Below are 24523 nucleotides of genomic sequence, written 5' to 3'. Positions count from 1 at the left end.
TCGCTCCAATCGCCCCATTATGTAAAGCTGCGTTTGTGTTCCTTTTTTTGAAATTGATAAAATATGTCAGAAAAGTGCCTAGTGTAAGGCTATTTAAAGTGTCTGGAACATGAAGGTAAGAATGATTGATTTAAATCATTTTGCCATCTGTGCAGCAGGCTATGTGCCCACTGGAGACTATGGTCAGTCTGTTTTGTAGACTGAAATTCAACAGGAAACTTGTGACTGAAATCACCAACTTTCAGGGACTCCGTAACTTCTGTCCATTGGTAGTGGCCTAGCGCCCCTAGTGGTCACCCTCAGGCGTGTGACGCACACTTCCTCACACGGGTGTACGTGGGGCGTGATTGCGCGAGCCCCTCCCCCTCGCTCTATCTGGAAAAAGGAAAAAAAAAAACTTTTTGTATCGAAGGAATCAACAGCCGCCATCTTGTCGCGGCTCGGAATCAGGATTTCGATACAGCACTATTTTTTATTTTGAAACGGCGCGTCCGAAGCGAGGTTTAACGACATCGTTTGGTATAAAACGACGCATTTAAATCACAACGAAGAGTATTTTGGCGAAAAATCCTGGAATTAATCGGTGTTCGTCGGCCACAAAACCCTCGTATATCTGATTTCCCCTTCAGAGCGGCGCTTCTGTCCGTATCTCGTTCCGAACAGTATTGTTTACTGGGGAGTCGTCGGAGGACAGACAGCATCGAAGGGACAATTTTGCAAAAATATACAATTTTTATGCAATTATGCATTTTTAAGGAGATTCAAACGGTTTTTGCACGAAAATGTTTGACGTCAAAAAATAGGTTGTTTGATGATGCAAATTTAGCGTCGCCTGGGGACACATGCAAGAATTCCTGTGGATATTTTAAGTTCAATTTTAACTTTATTTCTCGAAAGGAAATATTTTCTGGAGGTAATTTAACGATGATAATGTGGGTGTTGGGTGTTGGATTATCATGGGGTGAATGGCGGTGGCGACGCGGGGCGCTGTTGTTGCTTTTTTGAAATCCTTACTTGCTGCTAGCTAGCTAGCTAGCAAGCAGGCTAATCGGCAAGTTGGCTAGCTAGCTAGTTAGCTAGCTAGCAACTCTCCAAAGCGTGTAAGAAAGTAAGTTGGTGGAACATATTTTTCTGTCGAAAGGATTTTCATTTTTCGATTATATGGTGAGAAGTACATCTACCTACTGAAATGTCTGAAAATCTGCTTGATGTTGGACCCCCAAATCCAAAGAGAGCGAAGCTGACAACACCTGCTCTTTCGTCCGCCTCAGATGGTCCAGGTAAGGCACAGGCCTGTGTTTACGTTGATCTAATAAACACCGAAGTGGTTGTACAGTGTCTTTGGTGTCAGGAATCGTTCAGATATTTAGCTAACAAGCCAGGTAATAAGACTGCCATTTTTGTACAGTAGGTTATCTTAGCTAAGCTATGTTGCGTTTTGTCACAAGTCAGGTTGCTACCCGAGTTACTTTGACTAACCACTTGGCTAACTAGCTAACTTGCTGCCGTGAACTAACTGGCTAACGTGGGCTCACGTTGTGATAGCTCGTCTGTAGTTAACAGTACGTGCTTAGACAGTTGAAGCTTCCCCTGTCATGACTGACGTGACAAATTCCTTTACAGTAATTTGCAGGGAAGCAAAAGTATTTGATACTCATCCAGAGCATCGTAAGATAAATACATTTGTGCTGTCACTATAAAGGAGAACTTTGTACAAAATGTTGTATTTTCAGTCCACTGTAGCTAGTTTATACGAAAGAATCGTGCCGCTGCTACTTACTTGACCGCAAGTCTTCCCAGCTGAACATGTCCACTTAAAGTGACTCGCCCGTAATGTACTATTGCATCATTTTTGTAAGCACACCCCAGGACATTTCGGATCGTTTTTCTGGTTTCGTAATATTTTAAATACAAATGCATTCATATTTCAGGATGAAGCTTTTTCACTTCGTTTAAATATTTCACTGTTCTTGCAGCAAGCGCTACAGCACACACAGATCTTAGATATGCAGGACAGTGTGCTTTGAGGCGAGCAGGAGATCATCTCAGACATGCTTGAGACGTTCCTATTAGGTCTTCACATTCTCTTCTGCAGGCGAAGCTAGGCAGATCTAAACAGCATATGTTGGCTGTTATTTTGAAAAATCATAAGTCTGCCAAGTGTGTAGTTGCCTACCTTCAGAACTTTCATTTTAAGCAACAGGACATCTGTGCCATAAATGGATGGATTTATAATAGGAATTTTACATGGCAGTTATGAGAGCATGAATTAATAGGATGATGGTATCTAGTGCAATAACCTGAGTTTAAAAAGAATTTGACAACATTTATTCTTGTCCAAATAGTTATCTAATTAATTACATCTGTATTGTTGTTGTTTTTTTTTGGGGGGGGGGGGAACCTCTGCAAATCAGTTGTAAATATTATTGCATGTTAAATACTAATATTTCTCATCAAGGTAACAACCAACCTGAAGTTAACCTACTAGAAGACGCTTAACAGCTGCCCCATCATCTTATAAATTTAAGACCATATGCATGGATCATCTTCCATACTCTCTCTCTAAAACACACAATTGTTGACCGCTAGCCTTACAAAATGTGTCAAAAAATAGTAGCTTCCAACATAATTGCATGAATGGCAATCAGAGCTGTTTTTTTCAATGCTCACATGGACCATGCTATTGTTCCATATGCATTAACTGAGTAGGGTGGTATTTAGTTGAAATCCTACTAATGTTAGCTTTAAACTTAGAGTTGTAGGTCAGACATAGTTCCAGCATACACAAGTATGTTAACAAATAGGTTATAGAAGAATACACTGTTTGAGACTGCTTCATTCTAAACTGTAGAGTCAACCACCTATGTTATGAATATACTCATGAAGTATGCTGATCTTGGGATTTTAAGCAGTTATCCGCTATTAACGATCAGTGGTGTAGGGCTGTAATAGTTCCTTGGAGTACTGCAGCTGTGTGCTCTGCTCTCTCTTTTTAATAGATATGTTAAAGTATCAAAATGGAAGGGGGCAAAGACCCTTTTGTTGCCTCTGCTATGCATAATTTAGTTGGTGGTGGTTGTCATAGCTATACCTCCCACAACTGGAATTAAAAAAAAAAACAAAGGTTTAAAAAGGGTAAAGATTAGAGTATGTTGATAATGAAAAGAAAGCGTGCAGAGAAGTTGCATTTTGGTCATAGAGTACAGGGTGGGTTTGTAACATATAGCAGATGTTTAAAGGTTTGTAAGTGAGTCTTTCTGAATGTGCCAGTTTACATTGATTAGCATGTCTGAATGTTGGTGCACTGTCATGTGTTCACAGATTACAGAAGAAATGTTGTATTGACATCAGAAGTGAAAAAAAGATTACATTCTTATTTTAAAGTGTGTTTGGATTAGGAGTGCAATGAATAGTTGATGTAGTAAACTAAAATTGATGACAGAATTAGTTTCAGGTTAATTTAATTGTCAGTTTGCCTTTGTTTTTCATGGAATGATCTGACATGTAGGCATTACCGCTCACCAGAGTGAATAGTGCAGTCGCAACACCTTCACAACCAAAATCCTCCAATATGTAATGGCATTTCACTTTTAACTTGGCCAAAAAGGTTGTGAACTGCAACATTTGAAAATCTGACTTTGTCTGGCATTAGAGCACAGCAGTTATGCCTGAGCGTTTGAAGAGGCAGCACATCGGCTGTCTGGATATTGAATACTCAGCTCGGTAAATCAGTTAGCTAGCTATTGTTAAAGCTAATCATGTTACTTCACATTATGAGCTATAACATTTTCTATCTTAAAATATTTTTTTATTCAGCAGTGGTTAATGGTGTTGAACACACTAGAGAGCGGCACTGTAATGGGGGTAGCTGTAATTTAATCCAAAGTTATGGGGACAAAACAAAAGATGTTCTGGGAATTGGTATAAATGTTAGTGTTCTGTTCCCATGGGAACAGTGATGAAATGTATTAACACTATGGTAGCAGTGTGAATGCAGTCTTTCACATGGTTAAATCCAAAGCGTTCCCATCTTCTGTACTGACACTTTTTTTCTTTACATTACATATAAAGTAGTGCTTAAATATGCCCTCAGTTTATAATTTATATGTTGCAATGTTGGCATGGCGACATTTATGTCCAGAGAATGTCTTGCTACTGAGTGCACAAGTTTCTAAATCGCAAAAAATTCTACAACTCCTATGCATCTGTGCCCAATGTGGGTTGCAATCAAATGAGTTCTAATGATTTATGGGTTTGTTGGACCTCCATTTGAACTTGCCTTTTGATAAAAACGTGACACCCTAATAACTCACACCTTCATTTATTATGAAACTGGACTTGTAGGGGGACATGATTTATTTAAAACAATTTCAATGTGCATTTCAATATCTACACAGGATTCTAAAATTACCAAAAATATGGCTTGAATGTATTTTTGTAAGGAGTGTTGGAGTTTAAAAGAGTATTGTTAATGTTTTTTCCCTGACAAATGTCTTTTTTATATCAAATGCAGTCTGAAATGCAGTCTGAGCGGAGCCTGTTACACAGAATGCGCTTTTCTGTCCTCACCCTCTGGTTAATTTATTTGACATTTTAGATGGTTTGATTCATTTGATTAAGGAAAACTGCTGTAGTTTAATTTTATTGTTGCTAATTTGCTTTTCCTTGGATTTAAAATTTATTTACCTCCCCAAATCAGGTGTTTAGATGTGTTTTCAATTTGAGAATTTCCTCAAAATGAGCCATTAGTTGAATGAGGTGTGGGATTTTTAGTAAAAGATTTTAATCTTCATAGGGAAAGCTGAATAGGTATTAGGTAGACAATAGGAAAAGGTGTATTTAAGCTTCTACACATGACTTCTGACTGTGTAAAAGGCTAGAGATCATATACTGTAGTAAAACACCTCAAGGCCTCTTAAGTGTAACAGTTCCATAACTGAGCCATAGAAGCAGTCACGTTTGGTTGTTTGTCTGTAGGCCTGAATATTAATTATATAATCTGGAAGAGAAAAGAAATCGCATGACACTTCTGTGTTGCATTCTGCATTCTATCACTATTTGTCTTGTCTTGTACAAGTAAATAGAATGGTGAAATAAAGGGGGAAAATTAAACTTGTATTTATAGACTAATTTCCCATGTTAAAAATGTAAATTGAATATTTATATTGGTACTATTATGAAGATATTGATTTCTTCATTGTTCGTACTGTTCCTTAGTTGACGAGATTCTACCCTCTTATGCATATGTATGGTATATATCTCCTATTTTTTTAGCCTTAATGAAAGTTGACCATGCCTATTCATTCTGAAATAGTTCTGTTTGATGCTTCATATATGAGACACACTGGTTCATTGATTTGGAGCTCCGCATGAAGCAGAAAGTGCATATGTGTCTGCTGCTAAAGTCCGGACCAGTGAATTGTAGCTGTGAGACCTCAGAGGTCTGACAGATGGGTTGGGAGGGGCAAGAGGGGCACACGTTTGCTATCCATCTCCTGAATGGAAGCTCCGAAGAGTCGTCACTCCTCCAAATGTCATGTAACCTTATGCCTGGCGTCCCCAACAAAGGCCAGAAGTCAGGCCTGGGAGGTTCTACCAGAGTAACCCTGCTTGCAGCGCTGAGGCTGGGAGAGGTGGGGCAGCTCCAGACTAGCGGCACTGATGCTTAAACGGCCTTTATTTGGCTTTGAGGAGCTCAATGTGGCTTCGTAGATTGCGTTTACGCTGAATAAATGTTGCAGAGTTTTATGTTTATAGTCTTACTTCTTAAATGGTTCAGGACAAGCTGTCCAGGTTCCTCACTAGCCGTTATTCTTGAAGTTCCATGTTCTTTAGGCTTCGCAGAATGAAACTGGTCAAAAATCATCTTAGGATGTTGAGAACCATCTGGTTAGGACTGAATATTATGGACAAAATGCTATAACCTACTGTTTTGATACGTGTGATTGTTTAAATGGATGTAATTTTGCAGAAATTGCTATAACTACAAACAAACGCTATGCAGTATATGCACTATAACATTAACATTAATCTGTTCTTCCTCCTTGGTTTGTGGTATAGAGGTAACAGGGAATAGTGCATAGTAAGAAAATATAACAGATGTGATACTGCTGTTGTAGCTGTGCCTTTTGTAACATTGTAAAACACACACTGATGCGTGACATCTGCAAAATGGTGTAGTATATAGCTTGTGTGGTGGTATTTATTGAAATTACTGTCTTCAAATGTAGTTCCTTTTTAAAAGCAGAAAAGTGATAAGTGGAGTGCCTTTTGTGGGGACATGAAAATAGAAGACTCACGTGACATTAGAACTTCAACAACACACAACTATTCCCAGCGTATTCCCAAAACTGGAAGAAGCATTCAGCAGCCATATTGTTGACATTCCATCTGCTGGTCTGTGTGCAGTTAATGCCCAGTATGGCATTTTACTTGAGGATATCAAGAAAAAGTGTGATCTGTCACAGCCCTTTGAGTCTCAGTTATTCGTTATTGCCCATGATAATATTGCCATAAATGTAATGTCTGGATGTTAGCAGATGCTCTTAAACAGAGTGACTTAGAAAAGTGCTTTGTCGTCTACTCATAGAATTATAGATATTGCATCAGCATACAAATTTCAGGAGCTGAAAGCCTACAAATTGCTAGAAAATCTATGATTGTTTTGTGGTAAAATCATCAATATTCATTCTTTTGTACCATCACAATCAAACATCGTGATGGCAAACTTGACCAGTAGCTACGTAGCTGTTTTTGATGGGGTTAATCAGCTGTTATTTTTGACATTAACTTAAGATAACGTGGCCCATGCTAGCATTTTGACATTCTCTTAAATTTGAGCCTTATATGTAACACAATTTGATCTAAATCAAACTTTTTAGGACGTCGAGCTAATTTAACACCAAATTAGTTTTTACAGTGTAAAAAATTAGGACAAATAGCAATAATTGCATCAAGCAAAACAATTATGGGGAGCAGGGTGTCTAAGGGAGACACAAGCAGAATGTTAGCTAGCTAGCTTTGGTAATTGTGAATTACTTCTCAACACTAGTTAATTATCTAATGCAAAACTGTGGAGTTTACCTTTCACCTAGCTAGCTGTCTACTTGTGAGTGCAAACTAGTATTGGGAGATGATTGAATGTATATCCTGCTTATTCCTGCCATCCAAAGATTTCAACTCCAGTGGCTGAGGTCTTCAGTCTACAGGTCCTCACAATATCAGACAGCCAGGATGCTATAAAGGCTTACACCATAGTGCTCTAAGGCTCTGTGAGCACCACAGTCACCGTTACATGATGGGTGGTATGTCAACAATATGGCCAGGTCATGTTAACAAACTGGCAAGCATACTAGCTACAAGCAACAGATTTCTTCATCAGTTAACTACAGCAAGGAGAAGGCTGCTTGTGTTAGTACCTGCAGTTTCACATGTCCTAGGCTGTTATGCCAAGCTCCTTATTGCTCACTAGTGAAACTAAAGTGTTAACCTGTACTCCCAGTCAAAACTGACAGTTTTCTGAGCCACCTTGTCTTATCATGAGTGGTTATCTTACAAGTACAGAATATAGATTTCAGAAGCTTTGTCACACCTGCACTGATCAGACTAGTTGCAAATTCACAGGAATATTTAGGAATATCTCTATCTAGTTGATCTGTAGTGTATGGCCAGTTCCTACACACCGTTTGACATGAATTAACATAGACAAAGTAAGAACAGAAAACCTTTTGCCTAGAAAACGCACTAACAATGGAAGCTTAAGCGGGGTGTTGAGTTGTAAATAATTAGGGATGTAACAGTACATAGAATTTACAGTTCGGTACACACCACAGTTTGGACATCGTGGCTCGTTACAAGTTTGGTACAGATGCATAAGGCTAGGTTTATCTTTCATTTATTTTAAACAGACAGTAGTGAAAGTTGCATTTTGTTCCACCTAGTATCATATAGTCCTCCGATAGTAGCTCGTACTACTACAGCAAGGGTGAACATGCACTGTCGCATAGTTTTTTATGTAGACCGGATAAAAAGCAATAGGTCACAATCTGCAAAATTAAAAAGAATTTCTTATGTTATTAAAGTACAAAATAAATATAATTTTTAAAAATGTATTTATTCCATTTAGGCTATATTTCAAGATTCAACATTTAAGCCCAACCTCATGAAATGTATATGCAAGTTGCTCCTGTTTTGTTTTGATTGACAAAGTTTTATAGAGAATTGCATTATTTCTACATCATATACAAGTTGTGCACCCACACAGAAACATTTTTAAATGCCTGTATTATACTGCTTCAAGAACTGGGTAAATGTACTCGTTTTCAACGGAATGTTAGCATTTAGCATTTTGGCTAGTTTGGCCAGGGAATGATGGAGCAATGTGTATGTACAGTTCCATAAATGTATATGTCTCTTCAGTCAGCACCTGCTACACCTGAATCGTGTCCATAACCTTTTAATTTAACATGGATTTAAAACATTTCACTGATCTTTCAGCAGCTACATCACAAAAACAAAATATTTACATTTGTTGTATAATTAATATTTGGGATAATTACTCATATTTTCATTATTATTAGAGATAATATCTTGCCATAACTGTCTACCATAACCTTCCACCTGTGTGTTTATAGTATTGGCTTAATTGGTTTAGGCATGGAAGCAGGTGCCCTCTGATTTGGTCATGCTACCTGAGGTAATGTTGGCAGTGATGGCTCTGGTTGAGGATGCCTGTGGATCTTGGTGGGGACTGAGGATGCATTGATTTTATTGTTAGTTTTTTCATAATTACTGTTTTTTGTTAAAATTCACTATTCACGTTTTTGCTGTATATTGTTTGTAGAGGACCGGTTCAGACATATTAACATTTATGGCTTTTAGCTGACGCTTGTATCCAAAGCAACTTACAGTATGAGTGAATACAACTTGAGCAATTAAAAGTTGATGGCCTTACTTGGGGGCCTAACAGTGGTATCTTGGCAATGGTGGGGCTTAAACTGGCAACCTTCCGAATATGTCAAGTACCTTAACCACTGTGCTACCACTGCCCCAAAACAAACATCCATAATCTGAAAATGTCACATTCATAACTCCAGATTTCCCATGATCATTTTTTTCAAAATGGACAATATTTTCAAATTAACACTTTGTGTTTCATGTGGCAGATGTAATGCTCTCTGAGGTTGGCTTTAAAATTCAGACCTTGTAGTAAACCTGTATAAGTTTAAGTTTCTCCTATGATAGTTTGTTTGAGGTCGCATCCATAACACTGCTATGTAATTTTATAGTGCAAGTCAGTTTGGAAGATTGGCCATTATTCAGCTATAGAGGTTATGCAATGTTATGCAAACTAATTCACTGAGCTAAGCTTGCCCATGCTCTGAGGCATTTCCAAGTTTTAGCCCAAAATTGTCTCATCTGTAATGCTGGAACAGCCAACCTACTTTTCCATACAGAAGAATCTAAGGTAATGCCTGCTATAACTCTGGCTGTGGATAGCACGAAACCTTTGGGGAAAACAGAAGTTGCCAAAAGTGCTTTTACTGTGATGCTCTGGTGTTTGAAAGTTGTATAAAAGGGCAAAAGAATAACTTTGCTAAGACGTTTTCTCCTTTTCTACGGCATTTGTTGTTTGAGTGAAATGGTATTAGTTTTGCATTTGTTATATTTTTTATATATTTTGTTTCCTTATATTTGTCAATTGCTCTTAAGGAGACCCCTACATTTTAGATATGGTAAGTTTTGTGTAGTAACAATCCTGTTGTATATGAAAGTCTGGTGTTTTAAAGCTGAGAAACCGGTTTAATACTAATATCTGATATCAGTTGAGGAACTTCATTTTGTGTTTGTCAATATCTTTTGAAGTCAGTATCTTTTGAAGAGGAAAAAATTTAGTTTTGTGCTAAAGTTTGAGGTATGTGCAAATCGTGACCACCCGGGGCAAACAAAGCTTAATAGATATAGTTTTCCGCTATCAAACTGATGAGAAACGTAATCGTTACAATCACACTACTTGATTATGCATTTCAGCATTTTTTTACTACAACTCAAAGAAAAAGTTACACTGAACTTAGGAGGGGGGAGGAATGCAGCTTTCTAGTACATGCTAATGGAACATTTCTTGGTGACAGCACAGTAAGCTCAGCGTACTGCTCCCTCGGTGCAGTTGGACAGTTGTGCAGACATGAGCTCGTCCCTGCCGAAGTGCTCGAGTCTGTGGTGTATCTGTAGTGGTCAGCTGCTATCTGACCATACCAGCCCCTGTCTCTTCCTGCTTACAGCCACACCCCCCTCGAAGCTCAGCACCATCCCAGTCACAGTGGCATGGACCCATTTAGTAATATTCAACAAGCGTCTCAGATTTAGCTGGTCTGGGACGAACTTTTCCCTTTCTATGCCTTATTTGTCCAGATTTAAAGTGTATCTGATAGAGTGGTCAGTGAATGTATATATTAGGCCAGTGTTTGTAAGGAAGTGGTCAGTGATTTTTAAATACAAAGTTAGTTTATGTAGATATGAGGTCAGTGTTTCTATTGATGTGGTCAGTAACTGTAGGTACGAGGTCGGTTTTTCTAATGAAGTGGTCAGTGACTGTAGATACGAGGTCTGTGTTTGTAGTGAAGTGGTCAGTGACTGTAAATACGAGGTTGGTGTTTGTAATGGAATAGCCAGTGAGCACATGTGAAGTAGGATTTTGTCCAGGCTCCGCCTCCCTGCATGCACACGCTCTGTGCAGGCACTCTGGTCCACTGCACACGGTTCCACTCTGGCGTATGTTCTCTCGCCTCGTCTCTGAGAGGCACATCTGTTATGAGCGGCCTCCTGAAACCTGAGCAGTTCTGTGCCGCACCCGACGCCGCTCCAGTGTCTCTGCGTACGCTGCAAGAGACGAAGAGACCTTCCAAAACCAGACAGGAACGTAAGCACACAGCCGCAAACGAAAGGCTTGCTGATCCTTCCCACCTCCTCATGCTCCGAGCGTAACCCTTCGGCCAGAGTCATTTAATTATTGGTCGTGCTCTCGAGGGTTTTGGCACCCTTGAAGTTTTCTGGTGTTGGAGAGGTGAAACAGTTTGGTTGCATGTGTAAACTGGAGAGCAGTTTGGAATTTTCTCATTTAGTTACAAAGTCAGTACCATTCGGTTTAGGAGAGAGGCAGAACATGTAGGGGTAGATGGGTGAGAGGGTTAGGGAGTTGTGGTGGATAGAGGAGAGTGTGTTGAGAAGGAGGGAGGAAGGGATGGGGCCATTCCTGTTTTTGCCTCAGTTAAAAAGCATTTAGGTGGTTTTAGCCTGTCTTTTGAAATTATATTTTAGATTTTTGCCTATGTTGGAGCAGAGCGGGGAAGTGTGTGTGTGTGTGTGTGTGTGGGGGGGTGTTTTGGGTGTAGAAAAGGAGAGTGGGGGGGCAGCATGGGAGTTTGTTGGGGAGAGAATGGGGGGGGTGTTGGGCAGTGGGACAGTGATGGAGGTAGCACAGTGCTGGTGGTGGGGTTCCTTCCAGCCGTGTGTGTCCTGAGTGAAGTCACAGGAGTGCTGCACCTGTCCCAGCCCAGACACCCAGCCCACACACTACCCCGCCCGCCATCAAGCAACAGCTGCAGCTGCCCAGCCAGACTATTTATAGTCCACCAGCCGCGTGTCTGCAGCCAGCTTTAGAGTGTGGGGTGGGTGTGTGTGTGTTTGTGGTGGGTGAGGGGAGTTGTAAAGAGTGAATGAGGAGAAGAGAGGGAGGGAGAGTTAGGTTAGTGCTGTGACGGAGTACTAGAATGTGAAGAGTATAAGGTTGAGGAGAGCAGAAGCATGTTGGAGGGGAAGAAAGTATTTCAGAGGTGTGTGTGTTTGTGTGTAAGTAAAAGAGAATCTTTCAATCTGATCAGACTGGTTCCCTGCTGGGACTTCCAGCGTCTCAGTGCTACCAAAACAATGCTCTGCTTCCTGGCCGTGCTCCAGGAGGGAGGGGTGTGTGTGTGTGTGTGTGTGTGTGTGTGTGTGTGTGTGTGTGTGTGTGTGTGGGAGAGCTCTAGTGTCTGCCTGGCAGAGAACTGAATGTGTTAAGTCTCCACAACCCTGGGTGTCTGTGGGTGTGTGAATGAGACGGGTGAGTGTTAGTGAGCCTGTGTGTGTCTGTGTAAGAGCAATAAAAGAGAAAAGGATGTTCCCCTCTAGAGTCCCCCTTCTGTGGAGCACCTGCCAGCCGTGTATGTGCGCGCGTAACATGCTGGCATGTGTGTTTACTCTGGGGGGCAGGCAGATGAAGTGCCCTCTTTACTGCTGGGTGCTCTGTCCTATTCATGATGCATCTGAATCAGCTCCAGTCCGGAATGCTCTGAACCTCTTTTGTTTGTTTATTTTTTTCTTTGCTTGTCTTTTTATTATAAAGGTCGGCCTTTCTTTTTTCCAAGCATAAACAGCCAAGAAAAACAAACAATTTTGGAAAATGGCTCTTTAATTCTGAGTTGATGTGCAGTCATTTTGGCAAACAATCACATCATCTGATATAAATAATCTAATGTGATCAGGAACAGTACCAGCTGAGTTCACCTTCGTTTGATCTCTAAGTCAGCTCGAGTTGCTTCTGTGCAACTCGTGCTCATTAAAATCATGCCGTGAGTACAGGTGAAGACATGCTCTATCCCTTGGGTGCTTTCTTCTAGTCAAGCCTGGCGGATTCTTGTTTTTGCCTTATAGTTAAAAATGGTTTAGATGATTGATTTTTAGTCTGGGTCTTCAAATTATATTTTACATGTTCTGTTATACTGTTTACAAACTGTGGGTTTGAGCTAGGTGATTCTAATAATGACTGGTGACAGTCATGGAGAATGCATTTATTAAGTTAAAAAACAGTAAAATTACTGTTACTGAGTTTGTGCACATTTATCAGCCAAGCAGAAAGGGTGAACTCACATTTTAAAATCTGTAGGTCTGCCAGCTGATTCCTAAGCAACATTAAAACTGTCCTGTGAAGGGTTTTCACCGACACACCAGCATTTGTCATTTTTGCTGTTCAGTTTAATGGAGGTTAAGATGACGTGCACCAACACACTGGGGTCCAAGGAGTCCCTTTCATAGCTGTGTGTCGTCACTGGAACTGGGAGAAGGTGATCCTAAAAGAGCTCTAATCTGTAGTCACTGCTCTCGCATCTGGCCCTGGTAGTGTCTTAATGATCAGCGTGTGTAAGAGGGGAGACCTGGCAGGTCTTTAACACACTTGCTAGATATTTAGAGAACTACACAGTCCAACAGCACTGAAACGCAGCCTGGTTTCCTTCTGTGATTCTTTTTTTTTTAATATATACTGTTCCTTCCCTTCTTGGTAAAGAACTGATTTAGTAATGTATTGCATTTTACCTGGAAGAACAAGCTGTGTATTTTCAGTTACATGATGTTTTGTATTTGTTTTGTCTACATTGACCAGAGGAAAGTGAGCCAGTCATGCACTTACCCCTCCCTCCCTCTCTCTCTCTCTCTCTACCAGGAGAGCTGAACTCTTTGTCGTGGGATGATCTGGAGAGTAACCTTCCTGACGAGCTGATTCCGAACGGTCCGAATGGGGACCTGAACCTGATGGCCATGCCCTCCAACGGCGGAGGGACGGGCACAGGCGGGCTAGTGCCCGATGCTGCCGCCAAACACAAGCAGCTCTCGGAGCTTCTGCGTGCGGGCAGCAGCGCCAGCCTGCCCCCAGGGCTAACCGCCGCCAGCCCCACACCTACGTCCATGGGTGCCCAGCTTGGCGCGCTAGGCAAGAGCCCCTTGGGCCAGGGCTCGCCCTCACACCCCTCTCAGACGCAGAAGCCAGGGGCTGCTGCCGGCACACAGGGCAATGGCACGGGGGCCGGCATGGGCCTCAATGCGGGCTTTGGCCAGGCCATGCTGAACAACGCCCAACCACACGGCCTGATGGGACAGAGCACGGGTGCCCAGCAGGGGCAGGTGATCAACGGGACCCTGGGGCAGGCCGGGCGAGGGCGGGGTGGGGCTGCCATGCAGTATCAGGGTCCCGGCATGCAGGGGGCACCCTCTGTAGGAGCATCAGTGGCAGCAGGCGGAGCAGGCAGCGTGCTGGCAGAGACTCTCACGCAGGGGGCACAGCAGATGGGCATGAACGCACAGCAGGCTGGCGGCATGAGCAAGGTGAGACTGCTGGCTGTTATTACCGCTTACTGTCTGCTCACAGCACATTGGTGTTTGTTAGAATGCAAAACATACCTTTGTTGGGGGAAGAAAAGTTTAAAATTACCATGGACGTTTTGTATGGACTGAGTGTGGGCAATATCGATCAGTCAAGCAAAAAGTTTTGGTTTTTTTTAAACTGCTCAAAATATCTTTGACCGTTGTAAAATTGTTGTTCGGCGACTTATGGAACTGTACAGCTACTGTTATTTGTACCTTGCGTCTCAATTGTTTTCTTGGTTGGGCTTTCTATCTTAATTAGGGTCAGTAATGGAATTCCAAACCCCTAATGTGCCCAGCCGCTTTGTTTAATGCAGTAATGAACGTGACTGCAGTGGAAACACTAAACAAATTTCAGACCTCAAACTCAAACACCTATGCAGGGTGGGGCAGACATTGATTGTGTTGTACATAAATCTCATGGGGTATGCAGGAATGGCGGGGAAAGTGAACTGCTATGTCAACTGGTTCTGTGATGGACGGACTGCTTCATGTGGACAGATGAGAATAGAATACATTGTCTATAATACGAAGGACAGACTGAACTGGCAGCATGTGTCAAAGGTTGCAAGGGTGTGTGCAAGATTATAATCCAAAGCAGAGGGATGTGTGGGTGTATGCGTACAACTGCTCCCAGTGTAGCATAAGAACATCAAGACCTTTTCTAAATGCAACACTGAATGTATTCTGGCATATTCTTGTTTCCAAAGGCAACACTGAATGAATTCTGTAATATTCTTTTTTCCAAAGGCATCACTGAATGTATTCTGTAATATTCTTGTTTCCAAAGGCATCACTGAATGAATTCTGTAATATTCTTGTTTCCAAAGGCAACACTGAATGAATGCAGTTACATTGTTGATTACAAAGCATCCAGTGGCAGTTGCAGACCAAGCAGACAAACAGGAAATCATTTTATTTACAGCTCTGTTGGTTCACTTGACCAACTCAACACATTAATGGGTCAGACATTAGCCCCTCACTCGGCTGCGCCAAAAGGATGCGATACACTGCTTTTGATGATGAATGTGATATTTAAAAATGAAATATTGCTATGTTAACAATGCACATACGATAATATCGTAAATAATCCAGCACCAGAAATGGAGGTAGATGATTTCGCACTAAACTTGGAAATTTACTAGGCTTATGACCATATGATTTTTATACGAGGTAGTGACAACTGAGTCATGTTATCTGAAATAATACAGGAAAGATCAAAACAGTTATATAATTTTATCACCAGTTAGCATTATAGCTATGAACAGCATTAGTTTAGCATGGTATTAGTAGGCTAACACTTAGCTTACCAGCGAATATCAACACACAATTTAACGTCAACGTCTTTTTAAATTATGAACAGGTTAATACTAAACCAGCTACATATGGGACCATAGGAGCTGTAGGCTCTTCATATGCAGCATTCTCCTTTAAACTCTGCTGCACTACTCTGACATGGAGCTGTGGAGGTGGTAGGTTGCAAGTTCAAGCCCCACCACTGCCAAGTTGCCACTGTTGGGCCCCTGAACAAGACCCTTAACCCTCAATTACTCGTTATATTTAGTTGCTTTGGATAAAAGTGTCAGCTAAATGCCGCAAATGTACATTGTAAAGCTACGTGATCAGTCTGTTCCGTTTCACTTAAGCAGGCAGCTTCTTGCACCTGTTTTGTTCAAGTTTTCTACTGTTATTGTGAATGCTTTTGGCCAAAAATAATTGTGTAGTGAAAATCTGATGATGACAGCCCTAATTCAAAGGATGAAAAACCAAAAGCAGAGCTGCATGGGTGACCAAACTCATCCCTGCATAAGGGGGGGAGGGGGCTATATCTGCAGGCTTGGCACCCTCCGCGGCTCCGCCAGGGCTGCCCAGCTGCTCCTCTGTAGGGACACCAGAGATTCCTCACTGTGTGTCCTTACCAGACACCGCTGCTCACATAATAGGTGGTGTTGTTTACAGCTAGAAATTCTTCATTCCCCAGTGAGTGTGCTTTTAAATTACAGAGCATTTTCATTAGTATAGAAATTAATGTTTCAACTGTTAATTTGTAAGTTTGCTTACTAAGAAGTTACATAAATGTACTGTCGGCAATGACCTAGTCAGTACATTATGTTACATAGTTTATGCCGGTGCAGTTCGATCAGCGTTCAGTTTAAAAACCCAGATCAGCTCTTGGATGAAGGATAAGTGCTGGAATGTGTTTGGAGGGCATCAGCCCAGCGGGTCCTGAACGGCACTGCCACATGGCTGCTGCTGAATAGGCTCTCCCTCTCCACCTCAGCGATCGTGTCACTCACCACTGCCTGTCTGAGATGGGCTGTCTGACAGCACAGGGCCGGTCAGTGCAGTGTGGGGTAAGCACCAGCCAGCGCACACTCTACATTCTGCTCCCACTCCCAGCACACCTGGGCCGGGTAAAGTAGCTCGCTGTTGCCCTTGCTCACCTCCTCCAGGTGGACTGGGCTTGGGGACCCGCAGCTCTAGACCAAGAAGCTCTGAAGAGCCCAGAACCCAGTTTCACTGTGAGCTAAATGAATATGGTGACTGGAATGTGGTGAATGTGATCTGGAGAAGTTGTCGAGTTTCCCTTTAGCATTAGATATGTGGGAACTTAGTGTTGGCATGCTGCAGCAATATTGTGTTGTTGCGTGCAGTAATGCATTGTTTTGTCCATACTAAAGCCAAGTTTTGCAGTTGAGGAGTGTTTGTGTGGCACTAATTAATCAGAAAGCGGACAGTTGCCTGTGCCCTTGCGAGAGTGTGCGCGCGTGTGTGTGTTTTTGGGGGGGGCAGCAGAAAGCGGTGTGTTTGCCTCACAGCAGACACTACTGTGGTTTCGCAGGAAATCGAAGGGAAGCCATTCTGCCGTCTCGCTCTCACGTGTCGCTCACTAGTCCTACCACATCAGAGCATGGCTGGGGTGTGTGTGTGTGTGCACGTATGTGTGACTGCTTACCACATTTGGGGGGCCTCTTTCTATGGTTTTGTATCTGTATGCAACAGCAAGACTCCATTTTAAGATTAACGTAATATATATAGGATTGTGTTTTAGCAATGGTACTATATTTGCCTAAATATCAGCTGATATATATTTTATTAACTTGGTGTGTGTTGCAAGAGTGGGAGAAAATGAGGAATTACTTGTTAAATTTTGAGATGGTAGTAATTGAAGGTCGTGTTGGCTCTTTGTGTGCGAATTACTAGACACACTAGAGCTGACACAATTGGTCAAACATGATGGTTGATTATTCGCTATTTTAATTAAACCACATAAGCTCAAACCATTAAACAGAATGGCTCAAATCTGGTTGGTTTTTTTTGTTTGTTTTTGTTTGTTGTTGTTGGTTTTTTTGCATTATGTCCATAAGGGCACCAACCCATATAGCAAGAGACATAAGTACTTGTAAAGGTATATTTCTTTCCACATAAGCATGTATCTTTTCCTAATTTTCCAGAAAGTGATTAAACCATGGGAGACTAGTAGTGCATGAAGCTTGCTAGCCTTCTAGCCTTCAATATTCTAATTAGTCAATACAGCAGCCTACACATCTGTATTTTTGTTTAAATAAGTTTAAAAGCACAAAATTCTGAGATGTGCAACAACAAATGGTTTACCCTGAAGGATAATTTACAATGAAGTGCCATCAAAAACAGAAAAGTAGACTACTGGTGTTCTTGACGCTAGAACTCCCAAAACACTAGCTGGCTAGCTGTGCTTTCATGCCCACGTGAGAACTGATGAGGGAAACATATGGTCATGATAGTGCTGTTTTTATCCACAATCAAATAATAGAATAGTTGGTATATAATGTAGTAGGTAGGAACAATACTTGGGGTTCAATTCCCGTCCGGTCAAGTGCTTTGTATTATGCCAATAAGAGTCCTTGGTCAGGAGTCCTACAAGTACATTCTCCTACCTCTGTAACATGCTTGAAATTGTAAGTCATCCCCCAAATGCATAAAATGCCAAGGTAATAATTTGATTATACATTTGATTGTTCGTTGACTGTAGTAGTAGTAGTTACGGAGGGGATAGCCTAGGGAGCTCCAACTCATGCAACCCCACACACACACACAGAGGGAGGGATGTTGAAAAGCGAGTAACAAATCTATATGCGAATGAGTGCGGGCGGGGGAGGTGCATGCTTTGGAGTTTCTGTGAGCGTGTGTGTGAATGTGCTCAAGCGTGTAAGACTGGAAGGAGAGGGGGGAGGTGCTGCGTGTGGTGCTCAGCTGGGCTCTTTTATCTGGCCTGCTGGAGCGTTGTCCGTGACGGAGAGCGTGCGGCCGCTCATCTTTAAGGGCAGGGAGGAGGGAACCCGAGGGGGAGGCGGTCTGGGAGCCGTAGGACTTGGAGAGGCAGGGCCCGTTCCAGGTTTCCTTGTGTGCCCGCTGTGCTACAGGACCTCCAGTGAAGATGCTGACACTAGCCATGCTTTAAGAGCTCCAAACACTGCTGTAGGGCTTCCAGTCTTAGGCAGCTTTCTACAGGGCTCATGCCTGCCTTCAGTCGTCACCCGATTAATAGGGTTGATTAATTGCCATTTTGAAATAATATTATATATAAAAGTACACTGATAAAGGTACATTGCAGACAGAGTGTAAATGTAAACAGAGACAATACAGAAAGTAACAGATGTTAAATGTTCATTTAAGTTTGTTTCTAAATTTATTATTAAATTTTTTTAAAAAGGGAAAAAATGTAATTGTTATAAAAAGCAAATGGTCATTGCTCTCTAAATATTGTCATCGGTCACTAAGATCTCCATATCGGTCTCTAATACTCGACTTTGCTTTAAATGATTTACCTTTTAAGCAGTTGTTGTTATTTGTTTGTTAGACATTTAAATTTGTTCATTTTGTTCTGAAAGAACAGAAAGAAATGTTGAGACATGACCTACATGGATTGTTTTCTGTCAGAATAGTCCCGCTTTACTGTTACCATTGCTCATGTGTTCTGGCCCTCCCTCTCTCCCTGTAGATGGGCATGCCAGGGGCCAGTAGCCCGTTTGGCCAGTACCAGACAGGAGGGCAGCCATTGGCAGGAGCAGGTGTGAACACGCAGCTGCAGAGCAAAGTCACACTGCAGAACAGCCTGCCGCCCTTCCCCGCTGACCTGAAGGGCGGCAATGTCACCACCGTGCCAAACATGGTGAGTGTTCCTCGCCCCTCGCGGTGCACTTTGGCCCAGCCGCGTGGCTCAGGTGCCCTCGGTCCCCCAGCGCAGGAGCAGCAGGGCTGAGCTGGCATCCTGGTGTCTCTCTGCATCCTCACTTTGCTCCGGTTGTTGCTGCTGCTGTTTTAACTTGATTATTTTTCCTTTCTGAATCTGGAAAAAAAAAAAGAAAGGAAAAACCCTTTGTGTTCCAATATAGTGGCAGTTCCCCTGACGTGCTGCTGCATATTCACACATCTCTCTCCTTTCCTCACTGTTTCTCATTCCCACTCTTCTGTCTCTCCCTTTCTCCTGTTCTTCTCTCTCTCCCCCTCCCTCTAGCAGCCTCCAGGTCAGCAGGTGTCTGTAGGGATGGTAGGGGGTCAGGGTGTGGCGACGGGCCCCACGGCCGACCCGGAGAAGCGGAAGCTGATCCAGCAGCAGCTGGTCCTGCTGCTCCACGCCCACAAGTGCCAGCGTCGGGAGCAGGCCAACGGGGAGGTGCGCCCCTGTGCCCTGCCCCACTGCAGGACTATGAAGAACGTGCTCAACCACATGACCCACTGCCAGGCCGGGAAGTCCTGCCAGGGTGAGTTTCAACCCAACTCAGGTCACAGGTCTGTGTGCGTGTTTACACACTTGTGGGTTTGTGCCACTGTGCACGTGTACGACTGTTTGTGTGTGTGTCTGTCTGTCTGTGTGTACAACTGTGTCTATGCGTGTGTGTCTGTGAGACTGCAAGAGTGTGTTTCGCAGGGGGTGTTGAAGATGTGGAAAAGTGCTGCTACTGATCTACACTCACACAGTGTGTTTAATGCTGCTTGCTTGCTTGTTCGGGCAGGCTGCTCTGATATTCATTAGCCATTGGTTAGAGTGGCAGGTATCATTTCATCAGGCAGACACGCACATAAAGTGCATTCACTAATAAAGTGCACGTACGCATGCACAAGTCTACACACCCACGCGTGCACCGAGCGCGAGACTGCAGAGCCATCCAGCTCATTACACTGCCTCCTCTCTGCTTTTCTTCTTTTTTTGTTTACCTCCTTGCTCACTCACTGTGACACCAAACACTCATGCACAAAAATGTACACGCACACATCCAGTGGGGGAGTGTGTGTGGGTGGATGTGCGGGAGGGTTAAATGATGCTTAAAAGCACATGGAGACTAGTTTGATCGGTTATGCCACTGGCTTTAGGGGTGTGTTTATGTACATTTTGTGTGTGTGGGTGCTGAAATGAAAGCTTCCTCTCTGTGCAAACCGATCCTTTAAGCAACCTGTTTGAAACTGAAGCGGCTGTCGGGCATACCATCTACTTCTCTGCCTCCTCAGGCAGCACGTAGTTGTGGCCTTGAGCACACTGACTGTGTCAAGCACACATGCCCCAATAGCACAGAGTTTGTGTTCATGTGTGTTTACGAGGTCTTTTGAGCTGCTACATTGCTCCACAGGTTCCACTGGAAAGAAGACAAATTTTGACGCTCCCTCTCTGTCTCTCTCTCTCGCATCATCTCTCTGTCTGCAGTGGCTCACTGTGCCTCCTCCAGACAGATCATCTCTCACTGGAAGAACTGCACCAGGCACGACTGTCCTGTCTGCCTCCCCCTCAAGAACGCCAGCGACAAGCGCAACCAGCAGCGTGAGTATCCGATCCTCAAAGCCTCCTGCTCTGTTTCCGAACCGCCTCCTCCTAAACCTCCTCCTCTTACTTGACCATGTTATGAGGCTTTTGCTATCCTAAACCTTTCACTCCCTGATACCATGAGACTAATAGCAGGTTGTTTTTGATATATTTCTGCCCTTGTTATTTTTGCCGTTCTGTTAAATCACTCCTCTCATGTGCCTCTCCTCCCTCTTCCTGCATAAACTGTGTGTGCTGCACCAGTGCTGTGAATCCCCTCTTAAAGCAAACCTCTGCTAGGACAGAAGTGGTTCTGGACCTGCATGAAGAGATGATAATTAGGGGGGTTTGTGGTGTGAGGACTCGTGCTGCTGTGGCGCTGCCCCTCCTAAATGATCCTAAACTTTTTTAGTTTTGTTTTTTTTCCCCCTTGCTTCTCTTTCCTTTGCTTCCTAAAATGGTCATTGATGCCGAGATCATTCAGAGCTCATCGTGCAAATAGTAACCTTTCTGTATCTGTCGTTTTCTCTCTCCTTTCATCTCTGTCACCCCGCCCCAATTTCTATTTCTCTCTCAGCAATGCTGAGCTCCCCCAGCACAGGTGTGCAGAGCTCGATGGGTCCAGTGGGTTCAGGTCAGCCCACGGCACCGGCACTCAGCACCCCTGCACCCATTGACCCCAGCTCAATGCAGCGGGCATATGCTGCCCTGGGGCTCCCATACAGCAACCAGACGCCCACACAGACGCAGTCGTCCACACAGCCGCCCGGAGCAGGCCAGCCCCCAACACAGCCCGCACAGACCCAGCACCAGCAGCAGATGAGGCCACTCAATGCTCTTGGTAAACACACAGACATGCGCTCAAATATCTACACTCACACACACACAGTTTTCCATCAAGGGGAGGCTGCTGACATCCACAAAAATACAGTCTTGTTAAACTGACCAGGTTTGTGACATTATTAACTGGTATCATTAACTTAACGTAAAACAAATCTGAAGGGTAGGTCACAGGTCTCAATTGTGTGTGTGTGTGTGTGTGTGTGTGTGTGTGTGTGTGTGTGTCATGTGCAGGTGCTAACCAGATGAATCTAAGTGGGGGGACAATGGGGCTGCCCACATCGGAACAGGCCAAGCTGCACCCAGACACCAACATACCATCCACTCTCAACGCCAACAAGTAGGAGACAACAAACTCTTAACACAAGTTTACCAATTCAATCACTGTGCTGGCTTATAAGTTCTGTTTCAATTTAACTGCACTGAACTTTCACTATTGTATGTAATACTATTAATTTTAAATAATAATAATTTAAATAATATCATTTTAAATAGTTTCAATCTAATTCACAAGTTTAGACAGCTTTAGGCTCTGTATATGGTACACTAAATGGTCATTTACTGCTGTCCTGTATTAAGGGTGTGATTACTAAGGGACATCTTTTAATGAGGGCTAAATTTGACAATCTTGTTGCATTACTCATGAATTTCTATGAAATCATTTGACTCCTAAATACACACACATACTAAACGTATACAGTCCATTTACAAGTGAAGTCCCACGTCGGGGAGGGGGGTGCCATTGTACTTTGTAAAGGAGCATCTCTCTCACTCTCTCTCTCCCCTGCAGCCAGCTGATGTCGGACAGCACCACGGTGGGTGCTCTGGGTAGCGTGCCCACAGCAGCTCCGCTGCCCACAGGCGGGGTGAGGAAAGCCTGGCACGAGCACGTCACTCAGGACCTCCGCAACCACCTCGTCCACAAACTGTTAGTACTGCTGCTAATGTTCCACTGTCTGTTCTTAGTACAGCTGCCATCTCTCTACTATCTGCTGTAAGGCTGTTAGTACTGTCCTGTGGGCTGGTAGTACTGCTGTTTACAGCTTACTTTCTTTCTCCACACCTCATTCATTTTCTATTCAATGTTAACAGTGGGGTGTGTGTGTGTGTGGGTGTGGGTGTGTGTATGTGTTACACAGAGTTCAGGCCATTTTCCCCACTCCGGACCCTGCTGCTCTGAAGGACCGACGGATGGAGAATCTGGTGGCATATGCACGGAAGGTGGAGGGAGACATGTACGAGTCTGCCAACAGCAGGGTGAGGACACGAACAAACACACATGTGCGTCTTGCGCCTGCTGCTTTAAGTAAACCTCACTGAAGGCACAGGAGAGTACCAGCACTTAAAATAAGTATATAGGTGTATTTTGGTTGTAAAGTGTTATGTGGAGAGTTCCTTTAGCTTACTGTGTGTATGTGTGGGTGTGTGTAGGATGAGTACTACCATTTCCTAGCAGAGAAGATCTACAAGATTCAGAAGGAGCTGGAGGAGAAGAGACGGTCTCGTCTCCAGAAGCAGATCATTAACCAGGCGCCTATGACCGCTGCAGGGCCACAGCAGCCCACACTGAATCAGCCCAGTGCCCTGGGTCCCAGGCCACAGAGTGAGTTACACACGTGCACCTGAACAAGGCACAATCACCGTCATTCTTGCATACTAGTATGTCAGTCACTGTATTAGAAACACTCTAGGTTTACAGTTACAGTCTATAGCCACATATTTTTAATTAGTCTATAGCCCGTATGCTTATTTAGTCTATAGCCCCTATGTTTTTAGTTAGTCTATACCCCTATGTTTACACCTAATCTATAGCCCGTTTCTGTTGACTTCTCTATCCCTTCATCAGTGGCCAGTTTCTGACCACAGGACCACTGCTGGCTGAATGTTTGGATGATGGAGCACTCTGAAACATGCTGTGTTTAAACATTCCAGCAAAACTGCTGTGCCTGATAAATGTCTACCAGTCCAACCAGTACCAGTTCAACCACCACAACCATGTCACTACCATGTCAATGTTGATATTATGTTGGTCCAATGTCCACATAACATCTGGTCAGCAAGGGTTCTGTGGTCAGTCATTTGGTCGTGATAAACAGGATATAAGGTTGCTAATGAACAGTACGTGTGTCCAGGTGGACTACAGATTGTAATTGGACGCTTAGAATTCACCTAGAATCCACTTGTAAGGCAGGTGAACCTAATACAGTGACTAGGGACTACCTATGCAAGGAAGGCATTTTTCTAGAGTTTATATACACTTTCTTACACGTGTGTGTGTGTGTGTGTGTCTGTCTTTGTTCAGATGGTCCTGTGCCTATGCCCAATGTGCCAAATCAGATGATGAACCGCATGCAGGTTACCCAAGGTACTGCTCCGCTTAACTCAGCTACTGACTGCTCGTTTTCTGCATGTGTGCGTGCAAGAGAGGTGAAGTTTTGACGGGTGTGTTCACCTAAATTGTGTGTTCTCTGTAGCTGACTGAAAAGATCCATACTGTGCAGGTTGATTTGCATCTTACTGTGTATGTGTGTGATTTTAGGGATGAACCAGTTTAATGCGATGTCCATGCAGAATGTACAGATGTCCCAGGCTCCAGTGGCGACTCGGGCTGCGTCTCCGATGGGTCACGCACAGCAGATGAACATGAGCTCTGTTCCACAGGTCAGTGTCTTGCGCGCACACACTCATTCATTCACTACCGTACATTATTTTGACAGGACCATTTTCCCA

At 43.3% G+C, this 24523-nt stretch overlaps 1 protein-coding gene across 3 annotated transcripts in view; it reads left to right on the top strand.

The window, feature by feature from the left end:
• Positions 1-415: 415 nt before the first annotated feature.
• The window catches only part of crebbpa (CREB binding protein a), a 36714-nt gene continuing 12606 nt past the window's right edge, over positions 416-24523 (top strand). For 2 of the 3 annotated variants that reach the window (XM_035520766.1, XM_035520765.1), the window contains exons 1-12: positions 416-1280; positions 13478-14136; positions 19157-19327; positions 19673-19919; positions 20858-20971; positions 21531-21794; positions 22028-22133; positions 22584-22721; positions 22933-23050; positions 23225-23396; positions 24096-24158; positions 24333-24454. In XM_035520766.1, the coding sequence (XP_035376659.1) occupies positions 1190-1280; positions 13478-14136; positions 19157-19327; positions 19673-19919; positions 20858-20971; positions 21531-21794; positions 22028-22133; positions 22584-22721; positions 22933-23050; positions 23225-23396; positions 24096-24158; positions 24333-24454 (2265 nt within the window). In that variant the 5' untranslated portion in view covers positions 416-1189. The remainder of the gene's footprint in view (positions 1281-13477; positions 14137-19156; positions 19328-19672; positions 19920-20857; positions 20972-21530; positions 21795-22027; positions 22134-22583; positions 22722-22932; positions 23051-23224; positions 23397-24095; positions 24159-24332; positions 24455-24523) is intronic. The other variant, XM_035520767.1, reaches the window with a different exon arrangement.

Source organism: Electrophorus electricus, chromosome 21 (assembly GCF_013358815.1).
Source record: "Electrophorus electricus isolate fEleEle1 chromosome 21, fEleEle1.pri, whole genome shotgun sequence".
Taxonomy (NCBI): domain Eukaryota; kingdom Metazoa; phylum Chordata; class Actinopteri; order Gymnotiformes; family Gymnotidae; genus Electrophorus; species Electrophorus electricus.
Note: the sequence above shows the minus strand (reverse complement) of the source record. Positions and strands in the feature narration are given on the sequence as shown.